General features: G+C 37.8%; 2 protein-coding genes across 2 annotated transcripts in view; one reads left to right on the top strand and one right to left on the bottom strand.

Annotated features, from left to right (window-relative positions):
• The window catches only part of LOC138006886 (protein SERAC1-like), a 30,177-nt gene extending 23,576 nt beyond the window's left edge, over positions 1-6,601 (bottom strand). Inside the window, exons 1-4 of the mRNA XM_068853499.1 lie at positions 6,475-6,601; positions 6,085-6,118; positions 5,618-5,760; positions 2,590-2,697 (exon numbers count right to left, since the gene is read on the bottom strand). Of these exons, the coding sequence (XP_068709600.1) occupies positions 2,590-2,697; positions 5,618-5,760; positions 6,085-6,118; positions 6,475-6,487 (298 nt within the window). The 5' untranslated portion in view covers positions 6,488-6,601. The remainder of the gene's footprint in view (positions 1-2,589; positions 2,698-5,617; positions 5,761-6,084; positions 6,119-6,474) is intronic.
• Positions 6,602-6,696: 95 nt separating this feature from the next.
• Positions 6,697-13,372, top strand: LOC138006897 (serine/threonine-protein phosphatase CPPED1-like). The gene is made up of 2 exons (XM_068853523.1): positions 6,697-7,310; positions 9,502-13,372. The coding sequence occupies exons 1-2, from the start codon at positions 6,860-6,862 to the stop codon at positions 9,945-9,947; spliced, it is 897 nt and encodes a 298-aa protein (XP_068709624.1). The 5' UTR covers positions 6,697-6,859; the 3' UTR covers positions 9,948-13,372.
• Positions 13,373-14,202: the final 830 nt, after the last annotated feature.

The raw sequence follows: 14,202 nt of genomic DNA on the forward strand, positions 1-14,202 counted from the left end.
CCACTGCCAACCAGTTCGATTGCATCACGGCCAAGTCTCTCAACGATGGCATCAAACATTTAGCTTCCCTTGCCTCCTTCAATCCCCAGGATTTCTCCGGCCACATTTTACGTCGCTGAGGCGCTACATTCGCCTTTAAGTGCGGAATCCCAGCTGAACCCATTAAACTTCAAGGAGACTGGATGCTTACATGTTGTACTTATGCCTGCCTATGGCGGACAGACTTGCACTTTCAAATATTGTTTCCCAGCATATTCAAGTATTGTAATCAAGTCATATCTATATCGATGTATTTTCGCTGTCGTTCTAGTTTCGGTTTCCCTCACGAGTGGTAATCTCGTTCAGTACCCTTCGTCTCCTCCTCGCACCTCCTTCCTCTTCTCCTTTGAATCTTGTTTGGGCCTCTTTCCTTGCTTGGAGATTTCTCTTGAGGCCCCTGGGCCTCTCCGTTGTTTCATTAAAGATGCCCAAACAGAATAACTCCCTCCCGAGAGTTTGACTACTTCCAGAGGGGGGAGGAACAGGGGGATAAATCTCCCTTCGAATTCCTCTCTACTTTTTGAGCCAATTTCTCCCTCCTCCCTAAACGTTTACCTCACAACGCCTTGAAGTATATATACCTGCCTGAAGAAATAGACGTTAGGGCGACAAATGAACGAATTATACTTATTTAAAGAATGAATGTTACGGTACTTCATTTTAGGTCCAATGGGCTGAGAAATTTGTTCCTTTTTGCGAACGTTTGATAACAGGATTTTATCAATGAGTATACTTTAACAGGCTTGTTACTCACGCCTCTCTTACGATACTCTGAGTTAATTTCCAGATGAGAGATTTGAAACATTGAGAAAATCCAACAAGACAAAACTTAGGTGCTCTAAAAGTTACTTTAGCCTGGTAGATGCTTTGACCCAGCCTACCGCCGACCGGTTAGCTCTGTTAGTAGAGCGCCCGACTACCATGCAGGAAATTTGGGGTTTGGGCCCCAGATCGGACATACCTTCAGCGGGGCTTTTTTTTAAATAACTGAGGAGAACGTAAGGCCTTTGCAATGACATCTGCAAATGGTTAGATGTTCTAGTCTTCTCGGATAAGAACAATAAACCCGTGGTCCCGTCTCCTGCATCTTCAGTCATGGAACCGATGGTATTAGGCTGTTGTGGCGTTGTGGCCTGGTCTTTCCCTGCTGTATTCTCAAGGTTGGGGTGAGGAATGCTAGGAGAAATTAGCTTGACAAAAGCTACTCTGTAAATCCGAGGACTAATAAATATCCAGACCAGCCATTTCTTCCTCCTCCCTACTCTGAACCCTCCCCCTCCCCTCCCTTCCAGTGCCAAGTCAAGATGCTTAGCTTCTTATCTTTGCACCACAAGGTTTGATCTCCCCAAAGTTCTGTCGCTTCCGTCTCTCCTGTCAAAGCCGACATTTTTTTGGGGTGCGGTATCACCGATATTTAGTACTCCCCACATTGCATAGAGCGGTTTTCAAATGAGTGTCGTAAAACCGAAACCAAAGTAATCACTTTTTGCCAATCAAAAAGGATGGAGACAATCCAGTAAATCAGTCAAAACTCGAAGTAATTACACGTAGCCGACACAAAGCGCGGGAAAATATGCACGCGCGAGCTACGATTGGTTTTGGTTTCACTTCTGATTGGTTGAAAAACTGGCACGAGAACTTTGAACCAATCACTGATTGAAGTAATGCAAAACCAAAGTAATTACTTTCCACACTCAATTGAAAACCGCTCTAAATTTGACAATAATTAATAAGGTTATTATTATTATTAGAGCAGTTTTCAAATGAGTGTCGTAAAACCAAAACCAAAGTAATTACTTTGGCCAATCAAAAAGGACGGAGACAATCCAATTAAACCAATCAAAACTCGAAGTAATTACACGTAGCCGACACAAAGCGCGGGAAAATGTGCCCGCGCGAGCCACGATTGGTTTTGGTTTCGCTTCTGATTGGTTGAAAAAGTGGCGCGAGAACTTTGAACCAATCACTGAGTGAAGTAATCATAAAGCAAAGTAATTCACTAATTGCTTTCGACACTCAATTGAAAACCACTCTATTATTATTATTACTATTATTATTATTATTATTATTATTATTATTATTATTATCATCGTCATCATTATAATGACTATCCCGACTGTAATTCTGTGTAGGATTTCCTTGTAGCAACACCACACACATTTTAGATAAGAGTGGTTTTCAATTGAGTGTCGAAAGTAATTAGATAATTACTTTGGTTTTGCATTACTTCACTCAGTTATTTGTTCAAAGTTTTCGCACCACTTTTTCAACCAATCAGAAGTAGAAACTAAAACCAATCGTAGCTTACGCGTGCACATTTTCCCATGCTTTATGTCGGCTACATGTAATTACTTCGAGTTTTGATTGGTTTACTGGATTGCCTCCATCCTTTTTGATTGGCCAAAGTAATTACTTTGGTTTTGGGTTTTACGACACTCATTTGAAAACCGCTCTACTATGAATAAACTTACCCATTTCCATTATCTGGAATGACTTTAATTGAGCAACCTTATCTAATTCGCCAAGAATAAGGCTACAGCATGGACCTACCTTTGGAAAAATTGAGGATCAGACTGTCGGGTACATGCACATTTGACCAGAAGATCTTGTTCCAGTCATCTGTTTGAGCAGAATTCCATGCATCCTCTAGCCAAGGCACTGTATTAAACATGGACACAGGTGGAGGAAATCGACTCTTGTAAGTAAAACACTACATGTACATTATTCAAAGAAACAAGACTATTGTGATGATTGTGTTACAAAATAATAATAACTTGAAGTTTTTCATTTAATATTAATTATTGTATTGTTACAGGCAGGTCTAAAATGCAGGTCAAATTCCACAGGTCAAGACTAGAAGTCCCTGCTCTACTGACAAACACCTGTTATAGCCAAACGTTTCCCCTACACCTGAAACAACATTTTTGATTACTGAGAGTGATTACTGGGCTAGGAGACACTTTTGGTGTTGCTTATTTATCTGCTGCAGTGACATACGTTGACCTGTGCAGTGACATACGTTGACCTGTGAGCCATGACCTGTGCTTTTAGACGCACCATATTATTAGTATGTTAATTCTAACCACAGGCTGTTAGCATGGTTAGATCAGTTACATGTAGTAACTAAAAAGTTTACACTTAAATACATGTAACACTAAATAGCACTGTCGCAGGTCAAACAATGAATATTACAAGTAAGGACAGAAATAATTTGACTGACAACAGAAGACAAAACACTGGCTTCAGAAGGAAGTGTGTGAGGTCAGAGGAGAATAATAACTATTATTAACTATTGCTTTGTAACCTGACCATTGCATTAAAAGGCCGTTTACACGACAGAAAAATTTGGGTCCGGACTCGTCAAAAAAGCGGTACGGACCCATAACTTTTGTAAAGAAACACTGGAGTTTCTACAGGACCATAGGCGCCTATGGCCCTGTAGAAACTCCAGCATTTCTTTGCAAACGTTATGGGTCCGTACCCCTTTTTTGACGGGTCTGGACCCAAATTTTTCTGTCACGTAAACAGCCTTTAAATATACTGTACATTGAATGAATACAAAATAAGGTATTGGTAAGCTTAAAGTGACATGTCAATATACATGTAGCATGAAAGCGGCTATTTTAAAGTTGAAAATATTATATAGCTTTGGAGGGCAGCAAATGTTTCCAGTACTGTTGCTTGAAACAAGAATAACTGAGAGTATTTAATAACATAAGTAGGAATCCTGACTTCAAAATTTTTGTGATGGAAAACTTGAATGTGTGCTCACCATAACATATGGATCCTCATATTTGGCTTATTTTGAACTAGTAAACCTGGTATTATGTATACAAATGAAGTGGAAAGGGTATTATGAAATGGACAGGTCTCCAAATGTGGTCTCAAAATTAATATAATTATTGTTTAATGGAACAAAAACTGGCATTTCCATTTGGATGACTTCAAACTGAAATTTCCAGAAATTTTCACTAAAAGAAAGTGCATTTTACTTAACATTATTTTATATTATGCACTGCATCCCTCGAGAAACACTTCTTTCTTCCTCCTTCTGAAAAATCAGTTTTTAACCTCTATCCAGATCGCCTAAAGCTTATTGGTTGGCACAGCACCAAGTAATGGTGGACAATTACTGTCAGTAAATGAAAAAAGTGGAGTTAAATAAACAGCCTTCACGATCCTCTTGAAATTACCACAAAAAATCCCCGTGTTGAGCATTCAAAGCAAGTACTTTTGAAATGTGAAGAAAAACGAGAACTGACTTTTTTTTATCATAGTAGCACTTCAGCAAAGATGCATTCAGAGTTATCCAATCTCCTTGACAAGCTCTTTTCTCTTAAAGCAGAAATGATGTTTTTTCATGAACATCCTCTTTCTCCCAGAACTGGCAGGCCAGTCTAGAACATTGAAAAGGGAAACTTGCTACAGGAAGCAACTGCCAACTAGTATAAATAAAATACAATTATTATTGCTTGACCTGTACACTTGCAAAAGAATTCATTTATGTCCAAAAATGCATAATTTGATTCAAGTCTAATAATTTTGATATCCAGGACGAAGTGTCCCTTTAAAGTGCTACTGCGATAAAAAAAATTCACTTCCCTTTTTCTTTTAAGATTTTGAAAGCGTGTTTGCTTGACACCTGACTGGCAAAATTTTGAGCTTTGAATTATATCCAAAGGCTGTTTGCTTTGAGTGCAAGTTTTAGATTTCACGGTCCGCCATTACTCACCTTCAAGACTGACCGAATGGACCTCAGAGGGTTGGATCGAGGATAAGATGACGTCAAAGCCTCACTGGCTTAAAATTGCAGCGTCTAAACGCAGCTTATTATACACGCAAAACACCAGTTTAAAAGTCTGAAAGCTCGAAACTCCAGTGCTGCTGATTAATTTAGGGGCGTGCACACTTATTGTATTTTTAAACTAGTGAGTCTTTGACATCATCTTTAATTATCCTCAATCCAGCTCTCTCAAGATTTCTACAGTTAGTAATGGCGGACCATTAAATAGGAAAATTCCAGTCAAATTAAACTGTATTAAAATGCAAAGTACTAAATTAGGATTCATTTAAAGTCGAAGAGGCATAATTTACAAAGGATTTCTTAAACCTCTCTGTTTTGACACTTGGGATGTGGTAGGAATGGAATCTACTACGCAAAGCTCTGCTTTTCCGAGGGGGAAGAAGATCCTGCAGTGGGTGCGAGGGAGTATCCACAATACTACTCCATAGGCTCAAATCCTTAACTTTGATAATCTGTTTGATAGATGCTACATACTTTAGCAGTTATCAACCCTTTCATTGAATTTAAAATGAATAAAGTTGGTATTATTATCACTAATTACTTGTATTTTTGGACATATCTGAAGGAACTTGTATGGCACTTTAAGCATCATGATACCAGTAACCAATATCAGCAGACAGTTTTCCAACACAAGGGTTCAATTAGATAGGGCCTGTATTCATAACACCAAACTTCCAGTTTCACAGTATGACCCTATCACATGTCAGCTTGGAAATGAATAAGCAGATACCGGTATTAAATATCTACTTTATTCCTTTTTGTTGCATCACAAACCTTGAACACATTCTGCCAGAACTGCATTGCTTTTCTCTTCATTGTCATTGATGGTCAAATCAAATTGTGCACCTGTGTTAGTTTTATTTTTGGCCAGCAGACTCTCAATGTTATGAGCAATTTCCCACACCATGAAGCCAGCCCTAAAGGACAAATTACATCAAATTATATGATGAAGACATTCAGTTTTGCAGTCCCACTGTGTATGATGACAATAAATCAGTTTTTATGATCCCTGGGATGTTTTTCCTTAAAATGTTGGTCATTTTCCTTAACTCATGCAACAGTAAAAAACTGGTTTGTCAACTTAACGTGCTCATGCCCCTAACCATGCTTTGGGGTCCCTGTGGTAGCATTTATTGGTCTATCTTGATCCCAGGTAAATATTGCAACCAGTGGTTGCAAAATTATGCTGGCCCCTATGAAGCAAACGTATTAAAGCCAAGCCCAGGCTCAATAATACTCACCCCGCAAGAATAGATGCACAAAGCTGTAATGGACCTAAAAGGCAGGAAAAATATTGTTAAATTTATTATAGTTAAAAAGAGCAGAGAAAGGCTTTAAGTACCAAGGATCAAATTTGTCGATTGGAATTCGTTCAAATCTATAACATTTTGCATCGAATTGTTTGTAAGAGAGATTAAACTAAGCCTGCATTAAATCACCGAGTTAATAAACTAAAACTAAAACAGGAGCTCGTTCTTAAATTTGCCAGCTGAGCATAAGTTTAAAGTTTAATTTATGATCATGATCAGCATTGATCTATACAGTGATCTATACTATTATCAGCTATTATTTAAAATTGTGTCCGGTAGGATCGTTTTGGTCACTTCAGAGATTAGTTAAATGTAGAATACCTCTCCATGTCATAATGCTTTCAAGTCATCGTTTTGACGCTTTAGTGAGATCAAAGAACATCACAGTCTCATCACGAATTCGTCATCCAAGAAATCCCCGCTTTTTGAGCGAGGCCCAGATGACCTGGGACCTTATATCACGTAAACTTGTCACGCAATTTCCATCACGCTCAAGGATGGCAGCAGGAACATAATTGCAAGCTGCTCGAGCTTTTCAAAAAGTGTTAGCCTCGCACATCTAAATACATCAAACGGAATGATAACTAATATTGATTTTCCTGTTACCCAATTTCATCAAAATTTAAAAAAATTTGAAAGCAGGAAGTCTTTCCTACACTAGTGCCAGGTCTTTGCTATTAGGAAAAGCAGGTGTTGGAACGGGAAGATGGCGGAAGGCTTGCGTGAAAAAGCCGTTGGAAAAAAATACCCGGGTTTCACTTACGAATCAGAAAGACAGTGGAAAGGGCCTTTCTGCTTTATACACGCTTCAGATACACAATTTGGCTTGATAGATTCGTGGGATGAAGTCCCTCTAGAAAAACAAAATTGGGAGAAAGAGATCGTCCTCACACGCAAAGCCATTTCAGCTGCAAACAAGCTGTCACCTAAACCAAGGTTTTTTGTGGTTTGCGGCGACCTCGTGAATGCTTATCCCTGGGAAAAATTCAACGATCCACAAGTTGAAGATTTTAAGAAGATTTTCAAAGAGCTCGACCCAAGGATACCCCTCATTTGCGTCTGTGGAAACCATGACATTGGAGATTCGCCTACACAGCAGTCTTTGCAAAAGTACAGAAGCAATTTTGGAGATGACTTCTACTCCTTTTGGGTTGGAGGTGAGCTTTTGAATTTCCTTATTATTTTTTTTTTTTTCTTTTTGTTGTAGGAAATTTATCCGACCTACCCTGCAAAAAGGGAACTAATCTATATATTTCTGGCTTTTTTAGCAATTAAAGGTTTCATATTCCGCTTATCTATATTGCTCTCAATTGGATATTGAGGGGAAATGGAAAATGGTTAGCGAAGAATACGTTCTAGGAGTTTCTGAAAAAATCGGGAAACAACGAGTTCAAATTCTTCGTTAATTTTTTTCGTAACGTTCGAACTCAGAGTAACTATAAATGTGCAATTGTTTGGGAAAAAACTCATGGAAGGCCCTTGCGTTAAGAGCTTCTAATTTTAAAATATCGACAGCTCAAGAGAGACCCTTTTCTCTAAAGGAAGCTTTTGACGCGACGATCTGGTATTATTTGAAATCCAGGGGTTGCTTGACTTACTGATGTCCCACAAACAAAGACTTCCTCCCAGATCCTTCACATCACAAAATAAATCTTTTAAATGCATAATTGTTTAAAACGTTTCATTAGGAAATGATAACAACCCACGTTTTCTGAAAGCCCTGGCCCCAGTTGTTCAAACGATGGATAGCACTGTCTGCCGGATAAATCACTAACCAGTGGATAAGTCATAGCAAAACCAATTGCATTATCCACCTTTTGAACAACTGGGGCTTGGTGCTACCCTTGTTTTTTGAGAAGTTTTCAGAGAAAAAATAAAAATCAACAAATGCTGATCAATGACGTAGACAGCATCTGTCTGCATACTGGTACCTGTCTTTTCCAATATTAATGATGAGGATGACAAATTTCAATAACTGTTATATTGCTTTAAAACAAACTTTCCACTCATTTCCCAAGGGAAGTAAAAAATGTGATTGGCTTGTTTTTATGATTAGCATAAAAGTCAGCCAATGTGTTAGCTCAGTGGTCTAGAAAATTAACATATTTTCTTTGCTTTCTCTTGTTATTAATCCCTTTTGTCTGAAAAGGGAATTTTATAAGGCATTATGTTATAAGGACAAACAGTGAATGACAAGCACACAGAAAAATGAAGCAAGAAATGAAAAGATTAATGGACAAAACTCTTACTTCCTGTCCTTGGACTAGCCTAATTTCTGTCAACATTAATTATTGATAATCATACTTTTTCAACTTTCAGCACTCTTTGAGGATTAGCTCCTGTTATTCACTTACAATGTGAATTGCACAAATGCCCTGTTTATTTTTGTCCTTTAGGGACCTCAGTTGCCCCTATCTGGAATATCACACTTATATAAGCTAGACTGGAAACTGTTCTTTAACACTTGCTATTGAGTTTGTTGTGTTTTCCTTTGTGGCTTGTGGTTACTTTCAAGAATAGTGTATCACAATACAAGTCAATATCCATTCCACCCAATCTGTTGAGAGAAAATTCAACAAAATTATAAGAAAACGTGTGTGTGAATTGTGTGTGAAATAATTCCATAACTCATTCAAAAAAAAACACAGGAAGCCAAGATCTTGTTTACACAGTTATAGTCCAATTACTGAAGAAGCAAACAATTTTAAATGGAATGGCTCTTCTCTCCTTGTCATAAATACTCTTTTTCTTTGCCACTGCTGTTTGTGTATTATTTCATCTCTCCTCAGGCACATATACAGGGGCAACCAACGATAATCTTCGATGAAACATCTGTTCGAGAGAGTTAATCTGTTCTAAGAATTTTCGGTTCTACCTTGCCAAACAGCTATAGATTTCTTAACTAAGCCATCACCTAAGTAAGTCCCTTGCATTTTCGGAAGGGATATTTTTGCAATTTTCGGCACTTAAAAAGGTCACCTAGCAGTTTCGGATGAGCAAATGGTTGACTGGTAAGTTCCTAGAAGGCACATTCAGCTAGCAATTTCTGAAATGAAGATATCGTTCCCTAAAATTTTCAGACACTTCAATTTTCAGCTAAGATATCCGAACAGACCAAATTCTTCTAGGTGATAAAAACATCTCTTTAGACAGTCCTAATACATTACAAGGAGCCTAGAAATGTCTCTCAAAGGCTTTTGGCTTAATTTGCTTGTCGGGTGCCCTTGCATAATATAACCATTGATTCGGTGTAAAGATTTCCTCCCAAATTAAATTTGTACCTACGAGATACAGTTTGATTCCAAGCCCTCAAATTCAAAATTCTAACCAATCCTTATTTTCCGGCAGGTGTTTTCTTTATTGTTCTCAATAGTCAGTTTTACAAAGATGCCAGTCAGGTAATCGAACACAAAGTTGAACAGGACAAATGGTTAGACGAACAGCTTGCATCTCTCCACCAGTGGAAACCAAAGCATGTTGTTATTTTCCAACACATTCCTTGGTTTTTTGGTAGTCCTCAAGAAAAAGACGATTACTTCAATATTGAGACAAATGTGCGTACACAGATGTTAACAAAACTAAAGAATGCTGGAATAAAATATGTCTTTGCTGGCCATTACCATAGGAATGCGGGTGGTTTTGACGAAGATCTAGAAATGGTAGTCACCAGTGCTATTGGTCAACAAATAAACAATGATAAAGATTCAGGGATGAGAATTGTCACTGTCACACAAGATAAAATAAGGCATGAATATCACGAACTAGACAGTGTTCCATCTCATGTTATACTGTAGGTGGGCCATGTTGTTGGGAGATTGGGTGGTTTGAGGAATTGACTGTCTTTTAACACGGCAGCGTAGCAGTCTGCAGTTAGGATTAGCTGGATAACTTTATCCAGTGTAAGGTACTATCTTGCAGTTTCAATTTGTCCAAAGATTTCAATACTTGCTCTCATATAAACTGTGAATATATAATTATGTACACTCGATAATCTAAGTCATGAATGTACTAACACTTTGGTGACTGTGCTCGGTGTGGTAAATATTTTATACTTTGGATTCGTGACTTATCCACTGGATAAAGTTATTTTGCAGTGGAACAACTAACCACTTTGCACATGCTCAGACGAGAAAATTCAAACTCTGATGTTCCAATCTATAGATTGTCCATATTTCAGGTCGGTATTTTCAAGATCTGAAAGAAAATAGTGTGTATCTTTAAAACCACAGGTTATGATAGATAATCATGACCATTGACTGTTGGTACCCAAACTTGATGTAAAATTGGCAGGTAGTGTTAATCGGTGATCTTGTCTTTGTGTTGATGCTCAATGGACCTCTTTAACTTGTATGTTTTGTTTTCCCATTTCAGACCAAGTGATGTTCCCAAGGGAATTTCCCTTTTGCTTTTTCATAAGTTATGCATACACATGCACATGCAGAAGACAACATTTGAAAGAAACTGTGTCCTAGAGTAACATCATGTGGTCTGAAACGGGAAAACAAAACGTACAAGCTAAAGGTGTCCATTGAGTTTCCAGGGTTTTCTCTTTGGTACTGATAAATGTGTGCTATGAACCACATTAAGTGTATTTTATACTAGTCTGTTACATGAATAATTAAAGTTAAATATGATGTGATTTTCCTTGATCAAGTATGGTTTGTTCAGGTCAAATGTGAGTGTTTGTTAGGTGGGATGCCACAGGCAGACCATGCCTAAGAGTTAGTTGAGTTTCATTCATTTGTCATAAATATTATTATTATTTGAGTTGCATAGCCATCAGTTTTTGTGTTTATCCAAAAAATGAAGCTGTGTCATCCATGATTACTTTTGAGCTGGTGACCACTTAGAGTATCCTAATTTGTTGACTACAGTATTTATTCTTTTTTCAATTAACTATTATTTTGTGGTAACCAAATTCATTTTTGTCATGACTATTTATTGTTTTTTCAGTTTATTATTTTTTTTTTATGATGACCAAATCCATTTTTGTCATCTCATTGGTATCACGTTTTCGTAGCGGCCGACATTCAACTGTCAGAATCCCACATAAATACCTTTACTTGGCTTCTTGTTGCTTCTGAATAGAAAGCAGTGACCTGATGGTACGGTTACTGTCTGTGTATTATAAAAGAAACCGGCTTTATCTAGTTTATGTTCACAATCAGTTTGTTGACAGATTAACATGAGTTGATGAAGTTTTGGATACATGGTTTATAATCAAAGTAGTATTTATAGTGCAATTAGCCCGTGATAATTCGAGACTGTCTGTTATTCTCTTCTTGACTTGTAGATGTAGCATACATAAGTATCACTCAACTAGTGGACTAAGGCAAATCCTGCATTTTAATTGGCTACGCTACTAGTGGACTATTAGTAATAGTCCTCGAGTAGCGAAAAGCGTGACGCTTCCTTTCGTTTTATTCGCAAATAAAAATTTCTTCAAGTTTCATTGGGTAACTTTATTATTGTCTTTTCTGTCCGACTAGTTGGGTGATACGAAAACAATTAGACCCTTCGCCTTCAAGGACCCCGGGTCAATAACCCATGAGGCGAAGCCGAATGGGCTAGACCGTAACCCTTGCGGGCTACGGGTCTAATTGTTAAATAACAGTCACTATTATATAGCATATGATTGAGTATTTTAAAAAATATACAAAATAAAGTTTATTTATTCTATTTCGACAGGAGCACATGACCTTGAAGCGTGTAACTTGCAACTCTTTACCTTGGAACAAAGCTGGAAAATTTTAGGACACCAATTTTATGCCCAAATATGGACAAAAATAAGATCAAAGCTGCACGTGCGAGAAAATGCACGAGCTACGTTACATCCAAATAAGGAAATTTTTAAACTCAAAAAACCCCATCTCTGAACCAGAGTTCAACGCTTCAAGCTCACGAGCTTCTGATTTCAGTGAATACACAATACATGTTAATTGTTCACATCAGATAATACTCTTTTTTGAAAATAATATATTGTGCTTCATTTTAAGCCACCACTGAACTGGTCCCGGTTGTTCGAAGGGTGGAAAGCAACATCCACTGGATGAAAATCAATTATTGGTTTTGCTGGTGCTTAGAGCAGTTTTCAAATGACTATCTGGAGTAAGTACGCGATTGCAATTGCTACGCTTAGTGATTGGTGACTTGCGCCAGTTTATCAAACAATGAAAAGGAAAACTAAAACCAATCGTGACTTTGCACCCGCGTCCCACTCTTTGAGCAAGTTGCATGGAATTGCCAGACGAATTTTTATTGGTTCATTGGGCTGTTTGCACCTGCTGTGATTGGCTGAAGTAATTACTTTAGTATTAGTTTTACGATACTCAATTGAAAACCGCTCTATCCGCTGTATAGTATCACCCAACTGGTGGACTAATGCAAATCCTGCATTTTGATTGGCTACCCTACTAGAGGACTATTAGTAATAGTCCTCGAGTAGCGAAAACGTGACGCTTTCTTTCGTTTTATTCCCAAATAAATGTTTTTTTAACTTGCATTTGCTAACTTTATTATTGCCTTTCTGTCCGACTAGTTGGGTGATACTAAAACAATTAGACCCTTCGCCCTCAAGGCCCACGGGTCAATAGCCCATTCGGCTTCGCCTCATGGGCTATTGACCCTTAGCCCTTGCGGGCTACGGGTCTAATTTGTTAAATAGTGGTTTATCCCGTGGATAGCATTATCCACGTTTTGAACAACCGAGGCCTGATGTCTAACGTGAAGAGAACTTACAAAGAGAGGCTTCCTTTGAGTTGTAGGTGACAAAGTTAACGCAATACATGTATACCGCTACAGCTGCTAGCTCTCGTATACCCAATTGCATTCATGCTTTGGAAAAGCATGCTTTGAAAGTTGTTGAAGAGATGGCGAAAACGTAAATTAAAAACCTTTTGCATATGTTGCCACAGTGTGCTGTACTATATAAGTGTGCCAAATAAATAAATCTGAGTTCTGTAGAATTATCACTTCAGCAATTGAACATTTCTAGTTTTACTTTTTAATATTCATATTGTAATATCCTTTGTTTTGTTTTCAGTTTGATTGTAAAATAATAGAGTACCTTGCCCATTTAAGAACAACAGAATTATTTGTAAAATATCTAGACTGTAAGATAATCCAGTTTCAAGTCAACTTACAAGAGCATAATGATTATAACTTTATTAAGTGAATATTTATCTATATACGTATAAATAAAAGTCTCCTAATCACGAAATGATGATGAAGTCATTTACAAACAATGCCGTACATGGCTGAAGTGGAGTTTCCTTTACTCTTCAATGAGTGGGATTTGAATGAACTGGTTTTTGGATCATTGTTAAGAATATTACTACTGATTATTTTCTCTCTTTTCTGATTTAATCCATTCAGTAAAGAAGAATAGATCTTATTGTTTAGATGATACGGTTGCTTTGTTTGCTTTTTTTTTTGTCTGTGCGTGTGTATAAAATAATCAAGTAAAGCTATGATCCTAGCAGTTATCAACGCAATTTAAGCAATTGCGTAGAAAAGCCTGAAAATTTCAGGACTTCAACGGGGTTTGAATCCGTGACCTCGCGATGCCGGTGTGACGCCTTAACCAACTGAGCTGTGAAGCCTCTGATGTTGGAAACTGGTCATTTGTGAGTTCAAATGTTCCCGTGATGAATGAATCAACGAACGAAATGATATATGAAATGAATCACATTGAGCTGCTTAAATTGCGTTCATGACTGCGAGGATCATAGCCTTACTTGATTTTATCATATTCAATAAATTATGTGATTCATTTCATATATCATTTCGTTCGTTGATTCATTCATCACGGAAACATGTTAACCGTGGCTCACAAATGACCAGTTCCCAACATCAGTGGTTTCATAGCTCACTTGGTTACAGCGTCGTCGCGGTATCGCGAGGTCACGGTTTCAATCTTCAAGCTAACCTTGGTGAAATCGGGATAAACGTCGAATAGTTTTGGTTTACAAAATCATTGTTCGCGCAATCCTAGTTGATCCGGTCCAATTTTTGTACGGCAACATTCTCAGATTCGAAATGGTAACATAA

The sequence above is a fragment of the Montipora foliosa genome, chromosome 6, assembly GCF_036669935.1.
Source record: "Montipora foliosa isolate CH-2021 chromosome 6, ASM3666993v2, whole genome shotgun sequence".
NCBI lineage: Eukaryota > Metazoa > Cnidaria > Anthozoa > Scleractinia > Acroporidae > Montipora > Montipora foliosa.